At 44.4% G+C, this 18,106-nt stretch overlaps 1 protein-coding gene across 1 annotated transcript; it reads left to right on the forward strand.

The window, feature by feature from the left end:
- The first annotated feature begins 58 nt into the window (after positions 1-58).
- On the forward strand, positions 59-13,799 carry LARP7 (La ribonucleoprotein 7, transcriptional regulator). Its single transcript, XM_055143458.1, has 13 exons — positions 59-203; positions 2,483-2,686; positions 2,783-2,883; positions 2,968-3,051; positions 3,141-3,305; positions 3,416-3,509; positions 3,612-3,968; positions 4,043-4,190; positions 5,778-5,929; positions 7,870-7,988; positions 10,718-10,877; positions 11,062-11,153; positions 13,277-13,799. Exons 2-13 carry the CDS (start codon positions 2,485-2,487, stop codon positions 13,355-13,357), a joined length of 1,755 nt encoding a protein of 584 aa, XP_054999433.1. The 5' UTR covers positions 59-203; positions 2,483-2,484; the 3' UTR covers positions 13,358-13,799.
- The last annotated feature ends 4,307 nt before the right edge of the window (positions 13,800-18,106 follow it).

An 18,106-nucleotide genomic window follows, 5' to 3' on the forward strand; every position in this document is an offset into this window, starting at 1 on the left:
CCGCCTCCGGTGCCCCGCCCCTCGGAGCCCGTCCACTCGAGTGACGTCACGGCGACGCCGCGCGCCGCCTCAGGCCCGCCTCTCGGGAAAGCGGAGCGGAGCGCGGCGTCGCTCCTCCTATGACGCGAGCGCCGCCGCCAGCCTGAGGCTGCGGAGCCGGAAAAGGGCGGAAGGACGCGGCCTCGGGGCCTGGAGCCGGGGAGGTGAGCGAAGGGGGTTCCAGGTGCACGGGCGGGTGGCTGCGGCGGGCGGACTCCCCGCAGCGCTCTTCCGTGCCGTGTCCGCGGTCGCGCCCCGCCCCCGTCCCCGTTGCCTCTCGGCGCCTTTGCGGCTTCTCTGCGCAGGCGCAGAAGCCCTCCTGCCGCCCGCGTAGTTCCGGGCCCGAGCGAGAGGGGGCACCCTCGGCCCGCCAGCCTTTGACGGCGTCGGAGAGGGGTGGGCGACGGGGGCCGAGAGGGGCCAATGGGGTTTCGCGAACGGGGCTGGCGCCCCCGGGCTGCGCGCGGAGAGGGAGGATGCGGGCTCGCGAGGGGTGTGGACGCGCGCGTCCTGGCTGCTGGGAGTCGCGCCGTCGGAGGGGCAGGCGTGCACCGTGGAGGAGGGCGTTCCTGCGTGTGTTGCGGGGCGTGGCGGGGCGGAGAGCTGGGAGCAGGATGACTTTTTTTTTTTCTCCCACTGGGGGCTTTGGAGATGGTCTCGGGTTCCTTGACTCCTCGCCAGGGAACTGAAAAGAGAATAAATAAGGCCGGATGTCTTGCATTAGCGCGCGTTTGCAGCTCATCTCGGCCTTTCCTTGCCGTCGAGCTCATTTGCAAAAGTGCTCTTTATCCATGCAGATTCGCCCTGCAGCTCATTCATTCTGCAGTTATGGCCTAACAGGTTGTGCATCTGCTAGCGAGATTTTGCACACACACACACACACACACCCCTCCCCACGCCCCCCAAGCCAGGCTCTTGCTGCTTAGGCCTCTCCGCGTTTTTGAGGTCTCCTTTGAATTGGTTCTTAAATGCTTTGCCAGTTCCCAGGTTTAAGTAAGATTTTTGCCTTGTACTCGTCAACTGTTTGTGTGAGTGCTTTAGAACTTGCAGAATTTTTAATGCTTCACAAGACTTCATTGAAACCAAAATGACATGGAATTCATTTAGGTTCGGGGTTTGAGCCGCCAGTCACGTGGGCCATGTGGCAGTCTAAAGAACCAGACACTGTAGTATCTGTGGCCAGCACACCTCGTGTTCGGCCCTCTGTAAAATACAAGTGTCTGGAGAGGGGCCTGTGCAGGGGTGGTGCAGTGGTTAGAGTGTTTGTTGCCTTGCATGCCATCTATTCAAATTCCAAGGCACCCCATGGGGTCCCCCAAGCCCTGCCAGAAGTGATTATCTGACTGCTCAGAAGTAAGCCCTGAGCACTGCTGGGTGTGGCTTTTCCCCCCCATACCCCCCAAAAAATGTTTGATTTGGGGTTATGAAATGATATCACTTTTGTTCACACAGTATTGGGAAAGACGACTTTTAGGTCCGAGACTAACAAAAGCTGCTGCTAGTCACTTTTCTGTTACCTAGGATGGTTTGGGGTCATTCCTGGCAGTGCTCCTGCGGGACCAATAGAGTCAGGGGTTGAACCACACTCCTGCATACAAGTCTTCAGCTCAGTCCCCACAACAGATTTTCAAGATCGCAGATTGTAGGCAAGAGTTTCTGGGCCAGATCTGAGCGGATAAACTGCTCCTGACTCAATGTTCCTGGAACCTTGCATTCACCTATAAAGCAGGATGTTGGGCCTCTGAAACCACCTTCTGGCTCACATACCCTTCAAACTGATGCTGTTTGCTGAGGTACAGCAGCTACCAAAGCCAACTATATTAAGAATTCTGTCATATCACCCAAGTTCAGGTCCACTATCTCTCCCCCACTTTTCCAACAGACAGAGGTATTTGCATAGGTAGGTAGCTTCCCCAGTGATAAGGACCACAACACATCCTCTACCTGTTTTAGCTTTCCCAAGGACACCATATTATGGTAAACTGAGGTTATTTTCAGGCATTCTGAGAACATAAAGGGTATATAATGGTAGGTGACAAGCAAAGGTAGAGAGAAGAGTGATTTACTTAGAAATACATAGTCCCGAAATAAGAGTGTGTGTGTGTGTGTGTGTGTATATATGTATAGATAGATAGATAGATATAGGCTACCTCTGGTGACATTTTAACTACAAGACTTCAAGTGAGGGAAAAACAAAAGAGGTCATGTTTCTAAGGGATAAAACATCTTTGTGACTAGAAACGTGCGGGGACTGCTGTACAGTGCTGATTATAGGGCTTTAACTCTGCCTTTATAGTGTCTGAGATGAAGTTGAGAAAGTGTACTACCACACAAATATGTAAATGTTTATAACATGTAGCATGCACAACAAATATGTGAAATATTTGTACATTTAAGGTTAAAAATAAACTCCTTTTCGTCCCCCCACTTCCCACATTCACAGGAATGGAACCAAAAACTGGGAATCAGGAAAAGGCGATGGAACAGGAAAGCAGTGAGAAGAAAAAGGAAGTAGAAAAAAAGAAAAGGTCTCGAGTGAAACAGGTGCTGGCAGATATTGCCAAGCAAGTGGACTTCTGGTTTGGAGATGCAAATCTTCACAAGGATAGATTTCTTCGGGAGCAGATCGAAAAATCTAGGGATGGGTGTAAGTTCTAAAGAAATTTTCAGCCATGATGAAAAAGAAAAATTACTTAAAATTCATAGCTGATAATTTATATGAATTTCTTACTTTTCTATTTAGATGTTGACATATCACTTCTCGTGTCTTTTAATAAAATGAAAAAATTGACCACAGATGGTAAATTAATAGCCAGGGCACTGAAAAGTTCAGCTGTTGTAGAGGTAAGAATTACCAGTTTAAAAATGTAGCTGTAATTTATGTCACACATTTTGCTCAGTTTAACCTTTAAAGTCTTTTTATTTAAGCTGGACTTGGAAGGCACCAGAATTAGGAGAAAAAAGCCCCTCGGAGAAAGACCGAAGGATGAGGATGAGCGGACGGTGTATGTGGTAAGTCAGGCAACTGGACACCTTAATGCAACAGAAAGCTTTATTTTTTCAGAATAAATGCGTATTAAATGTGCTTTTTACTATTGTAGGAATTACTTCCCAAAAATGTTAACCACAGCTGGATTGAAAGAGTGTTTGGAAAATGTGGCAATGTTGTTTATGTTAGCATACCACATTATAAGTCTACAGGAGATCCAAAAGGATTTGCGTTTGTGGAATTTGAAACAAAAGAACAAGCCGCAAAAGCTATTGAGGTAAAAGTCTGGCAGAACCTAAAAAACAACAACAAAAAAAGGTAAATTAGCTAATAATATTAAATGTACAGATTTTTTAAAAATGTACCATTTTACTTACATCATTTTAGTTCCTTAACAACCCTCCAGAAGAAGCTCCCAGAAAACCGGGTATATTTCCTAAAACAGTGAAAAATAAGCCGATTCCAGGCCTCAGAGCAGCAGGTAAGAAGTAATAACATTTACTTGTAATTTTGTATTAAGGAAATTTGTTGTTAAGCATCTCAGTAAAGTTGGACAAAAAATAAGAATGCAGTATTGTTACAGAAGAAAAGAAGAAGAAAAAGAAGAAGAAAGGCCGAATTAAGAAGGAAGACAATGTGCAGGCCAAAGACTCGAACATGGATGTGGACGGAAGCAAAGAGAATGTCTGCAAAGTGAAAAGATCCAGGCCCACCTCGGATGGCTCCGAGACGGAGGCTCCTGAACCCCAGAAGCCGCCCTCGAAGAAAAAGAAAAAACGGGAGAAGACTGAGGCATCCGGCTTACCTCTGGTCAGACCAGGGAAGAGGAAGAGGAGCAACTCTGAAGACACAGAAGGGAATCCGACAGCAAAAGTAAAGAAAACGGCTCCGAAAGAAGACGTTAAAAAGGAGACTTCAGCAGTCTCTAAGGAAACCAAAGGTTAGATTGAAATAAGTGGCTATCTGTTTCCAATTTTAACATACGATCTGTTTTAACAATTTAAATTTTCTTAGACTTAGAAGTTTCCACGGAAGAGGAGAAAGAGACAGGAGACATTATCAAAGACGGGTCGCTCTCAAAAACAAAACGGAAGCACAAGAAGAAGCATAAGGAGAGGCATAAAATGGGGGAAGAGGTGATCCCTTTGCGCGTCCTCTCCAAGTAAGTGGTGGGCCGGGGGTCGCGGGCTCCTGGCACACTCCATCACCATTGCTAAAGTGCAATTCCAGTGTGAGCTGAACAGAGTTGCAGATTAGCAACAGTCGTGGCCTGTGGCAGAGGTCTGCGTGGGCGGCGGAGCGGGAGGGAACCACCACACTAAAACATGGAAGCACTTATTTTTGGTCACGTCCCAGCAAGTGCCTCCATGTTAAAGTCGCGGGTGCTCCTGGTCAGGCACAGAGAGAGACAGGCAGCGTGGTGCGGCCGGGGGCTGCGGACACGTAAATGCAAGACTTACCATCACTAAAACATGGAAGCACTTACTTTTCTAGTGCCAAAGCAAGTACATCCACGTTTAAGTGGTGGGGAGCCTAGTCGGTGCGCGGGTCCGGAAAGCCGGCTCGCGGGGGGATGCCGCGGGGGACGCCTCCACTGAAACACGGAAGCACTTACTTCTGTGGCACACAGCAGGTGCCCCCGTGTTAAAGCGAAGGGGGTCGCCGGGACCCTCGCACGGAGGCAGCGGCCCGGCAGGGAGGAAGCATTTGGACCCACTTCTACTCAAACATGGAAGCACTTACTCTCTGAGAACACACAGAAAGCACTCCCATGTTAAAGTCAAAGGGAATCCACCTCGTCCAGCAAGCGCCCCGAGGAGCCCGGCACATACCTTTCCTGGAGAAGGGAAGTGTTTCTTGACCTTCCAGATCCACTCCACAAACAGCGGGCTCTCCCTCGGAAGGCTAAAATGCAAAGACCTCGGCCCTCCTATTTATACTATTCTTAACTCCTGAATTCCTTTTGCCTTTTTATCTCAGAGAATCATTACAAGAGCCTTTTGTTATTTTAATGTATCAGCTCTCAGGGAATGTATGATCCTGGGTGGGTCTGGATACTTTTTTTTTTTTTTGCCTTTTTTTTTGAAGTATACAAATGTCAATGTTAACAGCTAAAACCATTACCACAAAATATCCTCCTCTTTAAGAAAATCCCCTATCTGCCCGTTTGATGGCCTAGATTAGGTTAACAATGAGTGCCCCCGTGGAGCCTGCGAGGCATTGTGTTCCTATCTGGAGGAGCTGGAGCTGTTTGAAGAAACATCTACATGTTAAATGTATGTAAATAAATAAATTGCTTCCATGGGGTGTTATTTTCTTCTTAGCATTCCTTTTGATTCAAGTAAATACTGAGGAATGTTATCTCTCTAATTGGAAGCAGTTTTAACAAGTAATCTTTAAATTTTAGTCTTTTCTCCCAAATGCTCCACTGTCCTAGTAAATGTTACTAGTTGGTTAATTAATTTAAAACTTTTATTTTTACAAGTCCAGCTCTCTGCCGCTAGCTTGCTCAGTAGTTGAACTGCCAGGTTTTCAAACATTGAATCTGAATGTTGGTGCAAGGGTGGCTTGTGTTTGCTTTTACTTGATGGACTTAGAACTCAGGAAATAATTTAGTGTGTGTTTAAAAACAGAAAAGTTGAGGAAGAGTTGCAGGTCACTGGGGTTATATATTGAGTTATCTGTTATCACTATTTCAAAAGCATCTCTTTGTTTGGTTTCTTTTTTTTTTCCTTTTTTCCTAATACAGGAGTGAATGGATGGATTTAAAGAAAGAGTATTTAGCGCTGCAAAAAGCCAGCATGGCATCTTTAAAGAAAACAATATCCCAAATAAAATTGGAGTCAGAAATGGAGACAGAGCATGGAGTTCCTAATAAGTCTGAAACAAAAAATGAAAAAGGTAAAAGTAACCGATTTTAGGGATGTTGCATATTACTGGTATTCTCAACAAGATGCTGTCTCTGAGGTATTATGGGGTAAACTTTTTAAAATTTGATAGTCATTAAAACAACTACTAACTTCTTGCTATAAAGTTTTTTTTGAAGGGCAGATCCTTTTTTTTTTCTTTAAGTTTATTTATTGATCCAGGGATTTATTTATTAAGACGTGGTCTTATACTGAGTTGTTCCAAATAGAGTTGTTTCAGGCATGTGTTACCCAACCAGTCCCACCCACCGTATCCCCTCTCCACTCCCATCAACCTTCCCCACTGGCAGGCATAGAACGAATCTAATATTGCTTGCTCCAGCTAAAGTTAAAGGATTAGCAAATGAAATTATCAGGATAACAAATGAATAGAAGTCAGGTTGGGGAAGTGGGAGTAGGGCGTTATCCCAGCCTCACCAGGAATGATCCCTGAGTGCACAGGCAGGAGTAAGCCCTGAGCCCTGCTGGGAGTCGCCCCAAAACAACAGCACCAAAAAAATAGAAGTCAGTTTGTGATGACTGATTGCTATATGATGTTAACCTACATAATAAAGAAATTTGAAACATTTAATACAGTGCTCACTTCAGCAGCACATGTACTAAAATTGGAATGAAACATTTAATACAATAGAATGTGTCTATTCTCGTAAATTTTCAACCTCGGTATGTAAACTATATTGCATTAAATTTTATTTTGTATTTGGGTCTTAATGTGATTATCATGTCTCCCCTTTCCTAAATTTAAAGCATTTTTTTTTTAATTCTGTGCTAATATATAAGTTCACATGAAATAGGTAAAATCCACAAATGTAAAATTTATTTTGTTAAGAGACTTAAAAAATTTTAATGGGAGATATGGTATGCCTTTGAAATATAAAAGTACAAGGTGTTTTATCCAAAGACAATTCATGATTGGAAACACCTGAAGTCGCGTAGTAAGCTAGGAGGAAGCCTACCTTCCTTCATCTGTGGGGGGGCAGCCATAGCCACTGAGTGTGCCCACTCAGTGCCAAGCACCGAGTGTTCCTCCTGTCCTGGAAAGAAGCTGCCTTGATGCTTCTTGCAAAACTGGTTGCCAGGCTGTGAACCCCCTATGTTGTTGCATGTCCATGAAGCTCCTGCCTTCTGCAGGGCTGAGTCCAAACGGTGCCTTTTCTAAGGATGTCTTTTCTCCCCAGGCTTCATTCATGAGTGTCTTTTTATGAAGTGAACAGTAGTTTTTTTACCTTTCATTCCAGTGTCAGGAGACATAAACAGGAATAAATTATAACAAGATTCTTGCAGAATAATTAGTATTTTAAAATTTTTATTAAATGTATTAATAGTATACATTTTCATAGCACCATTCTTTATTAAAGTTCTTTAGCACATCCATAGTTCCTAGGAAAGGAAATTTCTAAACATATTTTAACAGTGGCATTTTGCATTTTACGAGATTAAGATTTTTGTATTTTATGCCACAGTGATCTGCTGTAAGCAATATCGCCTGTGACATAATTTTTTTTATCACAAATTGACTTTAATTGATCTATTTTTTTTTGATAATTCCAGTTGCCGTTTGCTGTCATAAACAATATGAACTAAATTTGTGCCCGCTAAGGGCACAGGCTTGGATGGACATAATTCTTTTAGTTAAAATATTTTAGAGTTAAATTTTAAATTACGGTGTGGAGAGTCAATTCAGAGGTTCAGGCACTTGCTTTGCATTTGGCCAACCCCTGCTTGACCCCCGACACCACATTTAATCTTTGAGCACCACTAGGGTGTAGCCATAAATTAACAGTAACGATAATAATAATGTCAATTTCACATATACCAGGCTAAGAACTCAGTGTCTTTTTAAAGTGGTATTGTTAGAGTATTGTCCGTGTAAGAGATGCTTTATTTCTTGTCTTTTCCTTTTCAAATTGGTAGACAACAGTGAACAGCGTGGGCCCCAAGAGAAGGTTCACGCACCGGGCCCGCAGTTTGTGAGCGGAGTAATCGTGAAGATTCTCGGCGCTGGCCCTCTGCCTGGCAGGAAACTCATCAGGGTAATGCTTTCTGCACCCTCTGTCTGCCCACCAAGCCCCAGCGCTGTAGCCCTCTCTTTTAAAACCTTTCTTGCCTGGAAGTATTTTGGATATGTAAAACAGTGAAATCAAGTGAGAATTTCTTCCTCTTAGTAAACAACTTGCAAAATTCTGGTGCCATAGAGACACTTAAATTCGACCTGATTCGGAATCTGAAGACCAAACTTTTCACCAGAACAAGTCTGGAGTGAACCGTGTTGAAGCACACTTCTTTGTGAGGAAGATTGTAATTCGTGCTTATGTTTTGTAGGTGCCCCTAATGATGCCGGTGTAGTTCAAAAGACAGCCGTGTTCTAGGCATTGGAACTCAAAGTAGTAAGATGCAGTAAAATACTTTCACAATATTCAGTTTTTTAGAGGACTATTTTGTTTTCAGAGAAAGTGGATTTTTTGAAAAATACTTTGTGGCCAAAAGCTTCTTTTTTAGGATCTAATCAGCATTAGAATTGGTCTAAGATTACCATTTGTTTCCATTCCAGCAACTCGCTTTCGATATTCTGTTTTTGGAGGGGCAGGTGTTGATCACACACCCCTGATAACGGCCGGAAGGGGCTCTAGAGCCTGCTAACTCTTGGAAAACCAGAAAAACAAAAAGCTGTGTATTTTTGATCCATGTTGATTGCTTTAAAACACTGCAACAATTAGAAAAGTTTAAAGCAAAATTTGTTTATTCATGTGCAAATAAATCTAGCTTAAACTATAAAGGAAAACTTTTTACTATAAAAAAATATATAGTATATGGTTTGTATCCTTCCACATTTCTTACATAGCAGTATTTATTGAGTCTTCTTTGTGTAAAATGATTTATCTTTTTTACTCCCCCCATCCATTTAGATGGAGGGACATTTTTATACAAATGTTGTTTGCATATTTTTTATAAGTTGTTTTACTGACATTTAGCACTGTATGTTCTGTTATTTTGGTTTTGCATAGACTCACATTTGATCATCTGCATAATTTGGGTTGTTGTCATCCATCAGCACATTATCTGAAACCTTAACCTAAAATCCTGTAGCTGTTGCTGACATAAATTTAAGATTCTCTTTCTTAAGTTAAATTTCTCAAATGTAAGATGTTGACATGACTTGGTCGCTCCCAAGGTGATGGTAAAATCAGCTTGCATTTGAGGTACCTTAGTCATAAAGAATTTCAGAGAAAAAGACAAAATTGTTGAGGATATAAATGCTAGTTGTCGTTAGATAGCAAAAACTTTAATAGAAAAATTACTCAACATTTGCATTGGAAATTATTAGCCTAGATCTCATTACATTTTCAAATAGTTTTTGTTATTTCAGTAGTTATTGTAGTGTGTTAATCACAGATTCTTCATTTATGATCTCAAACTTGTAAAGTAATAGCTTTAAGTAAGTTCATGACATATTTTGCTGAAACAAAAGCTCAGATGGTTACTGATCCGTGACTTGCCCATGTGGGTTATTACACTAATTTGTCATTCTTAGCAGCTTTTAAATCGAAGATTAGCCTGATTATAATGGATATTTAGTAAATATCTTTTGAATTGTTGTAATCTGATGAATTGTTACAAAGTCACTACTGTTAGTAACTTCTTCAAATTTCGCCAGTTCGATTGTTTATTTTCTGCTTAAATTTTTATCACTTATTGTCTATCTGTAACAAATATACATTTCTTATTATTCTTTGATGAAATAATACTTGCTCTCACTCAATTCTTTCTGTACTTCCAAATCTAAAAAATCAAGCATCTAAAGCTATCTACATTAGCATTTAAATTAGTTTTGGTTTGAAATCTGAAATAGCCAAAAAAAGGGTGAAGGAGATGACTAAAGCCTTCTTTCCCTGGGAATCTCCAGTGATTTCTTGAACTTTATGAATGGAAGTTGATGAATTTAGAATTAGTGTAACATTCCTGCATAATTGCTTTGTGTACTCTCCCAACCTGCTGAGACTCCCCAGAGCAGGTCATTAAGAATGCAGGAATCTTGTTCATTTGCCCTCACAGCAGGCTTCCTAGGTGAAACTTTGCCTTGCTGGGTGACCATTAAATGTTTAGAATGGGTTCCTTAGGCCTTGTATCCCAAAGAACCATTGACCTGTATTTCCATGGTCTGTAGGAGCTAGAAGTAAGTTTTGCAAGTTTCATTAAACATGGGGGGGAATTGGTTTGAGTTGCACCTAGAGGTGCTCGGTGGTTCCTCCTAGGGGGAAGATAGGCCCTGATAGGCAGTCACGTAGCTGACCCTTGTTCTCCATGAGGAGTTGTCAAAGGTTTAGTTTTTCCTGGAAAAATAAGAAGGTTTGCGTCTATGTGTGTATTATGGTTTTTATATTGTGTCTTTCTCCACACAAAAACTGCACAGACCCAGTGTTTGTGTGGAACCTCCCTCTTGCTGATTTGGGGGTGCAGGGAAGTACCTTGTGCTCTGCGTATGTATCCGGTTGCCAAATACCTGTTCTGGCTAAGATGCAAAGTACGGGCAAACAGAAAAGTTACGAGTTGATGTTGCATTAGTTTTCCGCTTCTTCCGAGTCAGTTTTGAAGAACATGTGTGTGTTTTTAGCGAGAAATATTTGATTTTGAGGCTAGCCTCCCTCATTCAGAGATACATATTACCTATATAATGCATTCTGTTCGAGCCTTTGGAATAATATTAAAGGTATTCGGGAAGCTCTTGTTCCTATTCCTTAAGTCTTTCTCAATTCTGCGGCAGGATACTTTGGCAGCCATCTCAGAAGTCGTGTATGTTGATTTGCTGGAAGGAGACACGGAGTGCCACGCCAGATTCAAAACTCCCGAGGATGCCCAGGCAGTCATCAATGTGTGTGCAGAAATTAAAAAGAAGCACTGTTGGAAACTCGAGATCCTTTCTGGTAAAGCTTCCTGGACTCCTGTACTAATTCTTCTTGTGGGATGGTCACAGTAATTTCACTATCCGGGAATGTGCCTACAGTGACTTTCAGTGTAATTCGAGAATTATTTCTGTTCTCCTACTGAGACTGGAAGATTCCTCAGCTGTGTTTCCTCATGTGATGGGTGATTTTGGTTATTTCTAAGGTGATCATGAGCAGAGGTACTGGCAGAAGATTTTGGTAGATAGACAAGCGAAACTTAATCAGCCTCGGGAAAAGAAGAGAGGCACTGAGAAGGTAAATCAGTTGATGTATTTTGTCTTTGCTAAGATAATCCCATTTCCCAGATGTTGATTGTCTGCTCAGAGGTTAGTAACCTGCAATAAAAAAATGCAGGGTGGGGCTGGAGTGATAGCACAGCGGGTAGGGCATTTGCCTTGCACGCGCGGCCGACCCCGGGTTCAAATCCCAGCATCCCATATGGTCCCCTGAGCACCGCCAGGGGTGATTCCTGAGTGCATGAGCCAGGAGTGACCCCTGTGCATTGCTGGGTGTGACCCAAAAGGCGAAAAAAAAAACCGCAGGGTATGTACTGTGTTTTGGGTAGAAGGGGGGGGCGGTAATCATTTCTCTATTTTGAAAGGCTTCACTCCATGCTGCTACTCTCAGCCCCCCATGACTGTATTCAGAGGTTGCTCTTGGAGATGCCCCGTGGATCAAAGTGGGCTTGTGTCTCCAGGGCCAGTGCCCTAACCCTCGCTCTTGCTGCTGTCCTTCAGACAGAAGCCTCTGCAGGCTGCATTGAGGCACTGCATACAGGACGTTCTCCACAGCCGTGCTGAGTTTTCTTGCTCTAGTCAACAAGTGATATGTAAACAAGTTGGATATTAATTTGAGACATGTCTTTCATGTTTTATTTTAAGTGATACTAACACAGTAACTATTGTTAGTGAGCTCAAGTTTATTGTTTAAGCCAGATTATATAAGTCTTAGAAAACCTTTTTGCTTTGAACAAAATTGGACAAATTGCTCATATTATTATGAAGATTCTGTTTGTTTGTTTTTGAGTCACACCCAGCAATACCCAGTTACTCCTGCCTCTGCACTCAGGAATTACTCCTGGTAGTGCCTGGGATCGAATCCTGGTCAGCTGTGTGCAAGGCAAGTGCCTTACATGCTGTACTGTTTCTCCAGCCCCACTATGAAGATGTTTAATGTACATGATAAAGATCCGGGAGACCTTTTTTCCTTTAATTGGTTAGCACTTTAAAAGGTCCTCCTTAAACCGGAGAAAGTACAGCAGGCAAGGCATTGCCCTCGACCTGTTAGGGCGAGGATCGAGATCTCCCTATAACGACAAAGAGACTCCAGAGACTGCAAATAGCAAGCAGGGTTTATTGTAAGACTGGCTAGCCAGGGTCTAGCCGCCTACACGGACACTCAGGTCCAGCAGGTTGGGCGAAAGACCCCGAGCTTCTCCAAAGGAGATCTTATATAGGCCTTCCCCAGCCGTTACAGCAGAGCCCGCGCATTTCATAGCCAATAGATTTGTAATATTGCAAACTTTCTTAACCAATCCATTTAAAAGGACATCACTCCTTAGCCTATGGTTTCAGAGATCAGTATTCGCGCCAATATTCAGGAATGTCCCGGTTCTGGGGGCAGTTCTGGGTCTTGTGATATGGGTCATGTGATATGGGTCTGGTTATCTGGTCTGACCACCACCCTTCTTGCGAACCGGGGTGCCTGTATCTGAATTCCTTGCTCAGGGGCAGAAAATCAAGTTATTCTAGAATGCGGGCTCCTGTAAAAAGAGTCTTAAGAAAGCTAAATAGATTCCTGTGGTCTCTCCTGGGCTAGATCCCCACAGACCTTGATTCAGTTCCTGGCTCCCTGTACGTTCCCCTGAACACCACCAATGTGGCTCAAAAACAGCACCACCAGTGTGTCTCAGGAACAAAGAAAGTCATGGTCCCTAAATTCTCAGTTTGTTGATTAGGGGTTATATTTATAAAACTATTTTTGGGGGAAACTGGGGCTTGTCCCCGTGGCATACAGAGCACTTATTGGTTCATCCCGGTGCCACCACTATCACAGTTCTGTCTTGAGAGGAGTTTGTTTTTCCTATTGTTTGGGAGCCACACCCACTGGTGCTCAGAGGTTACTCGTGACTCTGTGCTCTGGGCTTACTCATGACTGTGCGCAAGGATCATTCCTGGCAGGGCTCAGGAAACTATATGGGGATCCACCAGGTCAGCTGCTCAGGGCAAATATCTTCCCTGCTATTCCATCACCGCAGCCTCTTACTGCTCTTTTAAATAAAAGCTTGTCATTGAGATTGATTTTTGTGCAGTTTTTTAGTCGTGATTTTCTTTTTTTAAGATACTCAGTAAACTCTAATTTCTGATTTCTTTCTCTAGTTAATTACCAAAGCAGAGAAGATTAGACTGGAGAAGACTCAGCAAGCAAGTAAACACATTAGATTTTCTGAATATGATTGAAAAGTTTTGGTTTATCTCTGAATATTTCACTGGATACGTAAGCTATTAAAAATAAAATAAAACCCATTTTTATTATGGTAATATGTAGTGATTGTTTCTTTAAGATGTACAGTTAATGAAAAATACCTTTGTGGAGCTGAAGTGATAATACAGCGGGGAGAGTGTTTTGCCTTGCACATGGCCGACCCGGGTTTGATCCCCAGCATCCCGTATGGTTCCTCAAGCACTGCCAGGAGTAATTCCTGAGTCCAGAGCCAGGAGTAACCCCTGAGCATCGCTGGGTGTGACCCAAAAAGAAAAAAAAAAGAAACACCTTTGCTCTTTAACTTGTGAAGGAGAATTTTTTCAAGAGGCACATACATTATATACCACAGTTTTCCATTAAACATTTGTTTGTTGAAATTATTTGTACTTCAGTAAATAAATGTGTTTTGAACATGTATCTTTGGTTGTTTTTATATTACCAAAAATAGCTTTTGCAAAAATGTCATAATAATCCTCACTGAGTTTGCTTTTTTCCTTCACAAACCTTGGCTATCCTTCGTTTCAATTTATACAGAGGTATATTCTGTGTTTTTGCAAACCCAGCTCCAGAAGAGGCACTTGGCTGACTCACTCTCATCACCGTCAGAGACAGGTCAGTACCGGACCCGGCAGCTTACTGACAGGAAAGTACGAGAGCAGCTGAGAAACCCTGTGTCACCATTCTCTGGGCTACAGGAAGTCGGAACTAGAGGCCCAGGAGATACTACAGCAGAGAGGCACTTACTTGCCTTGCATGCGGCCCACCTTGGGTTCGATCCCTGACATCCACCCCCCTGATCCTTCCCTGTCGGCTAGAGTTGAGAGAATGGCACCCGTATAAGTCCTGGAGCGGGAGGAAGTTGCCTGGTGTGTCAGCGGCTGACGGAGGCAAAGGGAAAAGCGACCGGGAAGATGGTTCTGAGGACTGGAGAGAGGGCTTAGTTTTGCACACGCTCCGTACATACATCCATACGTACTGTGATGTGTGCATTGCTCACAGGAGCCCAAGCTTGGATCCCCAGCACCTACGGTCCCTGAAACACCTCCGTCCCCTCAGCACTGCCAAGAGTGGCCCCCAAACACCCACAGACACCCCCGTCCAGCACCACCTCCTCCAAAACAAAAGATAAAAAATGGTTTAGGCAGATTAAGATTGGTCTATAGAGTTTATTTGTTATTGTTGTTAATTGTAGGCCTAGGAATCCGCTCTATAGGCAGCTGGAGGTTTAAACTAGTGAAAGATGGGGCTGGAGCCATAGCACAGCGGGTAGGGCGTTTGCCTTGCACGCAGCCGACCCAGGTTCGATTCCCAGCATCCCATACGGTCCCCTGAGCACCGCCAGGGATGATTCCTGAGTGTAGAGCCAGGAGTAACCCCTGTGCATTACCAGGTGTGACCCAAAAAGCAAAAAAAAAAGTAATAATGAACATGAAATACCAAGCTAATAAAACCAATGTAAAAGGGCCCCTTTTTCTGATTTGTTTGGGGGCCACATTTGGCAGTGCTCAAGCTTATGGTCAGGATCTCTGCTGGGAACTGCTGTGCCTGAGTTCTCCAGCTCCGGGAACTCTCTCTGGCCCCAAATGGTCAGTTACTTGAAGCGAGGAAGGAAGAAACATCAGCTAAACAAGATTCGAAGAGTTGGATGAGAATGAAAGGGTACTGGGGACGCCGAGTTCTGGATCAGGAAAGTGGACAGGCCGGTGACTGATCACGTTCAGAGATTGATGGAACAGGAGCCGGGGCTGCTGGTGAGATGTTTGGCTGGAAGACAGCACAGCAATTGATTTTTATTTTTTAAAGGAAAGATGAGAGCTGACTTTCAGGAAATGGACTGGTGGTAGAGTGGAGGAATGAGAGTAAGCATTTTTTTTTTTTTGGGATGTGGATGTTGGGGCTAAGCCAGCAGTGCTCAGGGGTGACTCGTAGCTCTGTGCTCAGGGATCAGTGCAGTAAGTACTCAGGAAGATCATCCTGTGCCAGAGATGGACCGGAGTCAGCAGCAGGCAGGCAGCCACCCGCTCCCTCTCTCGACACTCTCCCCAGCCACGGAGTGGGAAATTTTTAATATGTTTTGACTTGGTGGTAGAGTTCCCAGTGGAAATTTCCTCTCGATGTTTGGACATAGAGAAATCACAATCAGCAGCAGCCAGATTCAAAGACTTGGGCCGGGGCGACAGTACAACAGGGAGGGCGTTGGCCTTTCAAGTGGCCGACCTGGGTTCGATCGCCTTATGGTCCCCTGAGCACGCCAGGAGTAATTCCTGAGTGTAGAGCCAGGAGGAACCCCTGAGCACCACCGGGTGTGACCCAAATAGAAAAAAAAATTCAGGGACTTGAGTTTCCCCCCAAATAGCTCTGCTACTGAAATTGTGACGCTGGTGTAGCCTAGGGAGCTGTCAGGCTCTCGGTGTCGGCCATAGGCTCGGAAGTCCTTCCTAGATGTGCAGTCATTCAGATGCACAGAAGTGCATGCTCCAGCCCAGTGAAGTTAGCGTCAGCCGCTTTGTATCGCACAAAACACCAGCGTGTGCTGTGGGGCCATACCTGGCGGTGCTCAAGGCTCACTCCTGGCTCTGCTCAGGGATCCCTCCTCGTGGGGCTGAGGCGACCCTCTGGGGTGCTAGGGATCAGACCTGGGTTAGCTCTGTACAGGACAAGTACCCTCCCCACTGTCCTATCACTCCAGCCCCCAACACCAGTGCTTAAATCCTACAGGGAGCAATTACCCTAACACCTTGCGGTTCACTTTATTAAAGTATGAAATGCAGGGGCAGGGAGACAGCAGGCGGGGCGCCGGCTTTGCGAGGAACAAGCCCAGGCTTGATCCCCAGCACCACGAGGTATCCCAAGTCCTTCAGGACTCCCAAGCACTGAGCTGGAATAGGCCCAGGAGTGTCATCAGGCAGAAACATGCAGTATATGTTGTATACTGAAAACTGCACTTGGTGGGGCCGGAGCAGTCGTACAGCAGGTGGGGCACTTTCCCGCCGTGCCGCCAGCTTGATTCTCAGCATCACACATGGTCCCCAGAGCCCTGCCAGCAGTGATGCCGAGAGATAAGGCCACAGCTAGCCTTCTGACCCACTGCACCACAAGTGTTTTCCCCGTCACGGCTCGGAGTGGTCCGTGAGCATAGAGCTAAGAGTAATCCCTGAGCAACGCCAGATGTGGCCCCAAACCTCTAAACTGCATTGCTGTCCCCTTATTCGTTTATTTTTGCTCTATTTTGAGGTCACACCCAACCATGCTCAGGGGTGACTCCTGGCTCTGCACTCAGGAATTACTCCTGGGGACCATATGCGATGCCGGGAATTGAACCCAGGTCCTCCCTATGCAAAGTAACCGCCCTCCCCATTGTACTATCGCTCTGGCCCCTGTCCCTTCATTTAAAAAACAAAGAAGGAGACTGGGGCTAGGGTATAGTACAGTAGGAATGGCGTTTGCCCTACATGCAGCTCACCCAGGTTAGATCCCTGGCACCCTGTATTGTCCCCTGAGCACTACAAGGAATGATCCCTGAGCATGGAGCAAGGAGTAAGCCCTGAGCACTGGTTGGTGTGCCTTTGCCTACAAAAAGAAAGAGAAACATATTTTTGAAAATACAATATTCAGATTTAATATGACTGAGAAGCCTCTTGACATCTGTGCAATATTCCATCCACCCTTGCCTTGAACTTAAATCATGGTATTGGAAAGCATCTGAAAATTCTAGGAGGAAGTGGTGACCCACTTAAAATTGTTGTTTAAAGCTGATAAATTGTTGGTTTTTAGCTTCGAATCAAGTTGTTTTCACAGTCATCATTTTCAAGCTCCTAGAATAAAATTGGATAATTAGTATGCATCTCTATTACTCAGGAAATCTAAACAGTCTTAAAAGGAAGTAATGCAGAAAACAAAAAGGAAAAGAATGCTTGGAAGCTTTAACTGCTATTACTAAGGAGACCAACTTTATTTACCAGGCCTCTAGATTTTTTTTAAAAAGCAGATAAATTTGACAGAATAAGAAACAAATGCTAAGTCCCTAAAGATATTTTTAAATTATCCAAAATACTGGAAAATAGCTCCCTTTAACAATTTTTTTTGCGTAGATAACATTCCCGAAGGAAAATAATTAGAAAATACAAAAGGAGTTACTCCTGGCTCTGCACTCAGGAATAATTCCTACCAGCCCTTGGGATGTCGGGGATGGAACCTGGGTTGGCCGCATGCAAGGCAAGTGCCCTCCCTGCTCTACATTGCTCCTCCCCCGTAAGTCTTTAACTCCAGGTAAATTCCTAGAAACATTTATGGCAAAGCGAAGGGTGAAGTACAAAGAAGAAGGCACATGAACTCCTGGATAAAGCCCAGCTGAATCAAGCCAGAGAGATAGTGCAGTGGGTACGGCATTTTGCCTTGCACGTGGCCGACCCAGGTTCAATCCCCGGCACCCCATAGGGTCCCCCGAAGCCCACCAAAAGTGATCCCTGAGTGAAGAGCCAGGAGGACCTCCGAGCACCACTGGGTGTGGCCCCAAACCAACAGAAAAGCCTAGATAAATAAGTCTCCTGTTTGTTTCTCCTTGGTTTTGGTTTGAGGGCCAGACCTAGCAATGCTCAAAGATCACTCCTGGAGGGGTGCCAGGGAGCAGAGGGGTCCCAGGATTGAGTCCTGGGTGGTGTATGCTAAGACAAGTGGTCTACCCACTGGGCTACCTTTCTGGCTCCTAAATCTTCCTGCAGTTT

The sequence above is a fragment of the Sorex araneus genome, chromosome 6 (assembly GCF_027595985.1).
Source record: "Sorex araneus isolate mSorAra2 chromosome 6, mSorAra2.pri, whole genome shotgun sequence".
Lineage (NCBI taxonomy): Eukaryota > Metazoa > Chordata > Mammalia > Eulipotyphla > Soricidae > Sorex > Sorex araneus.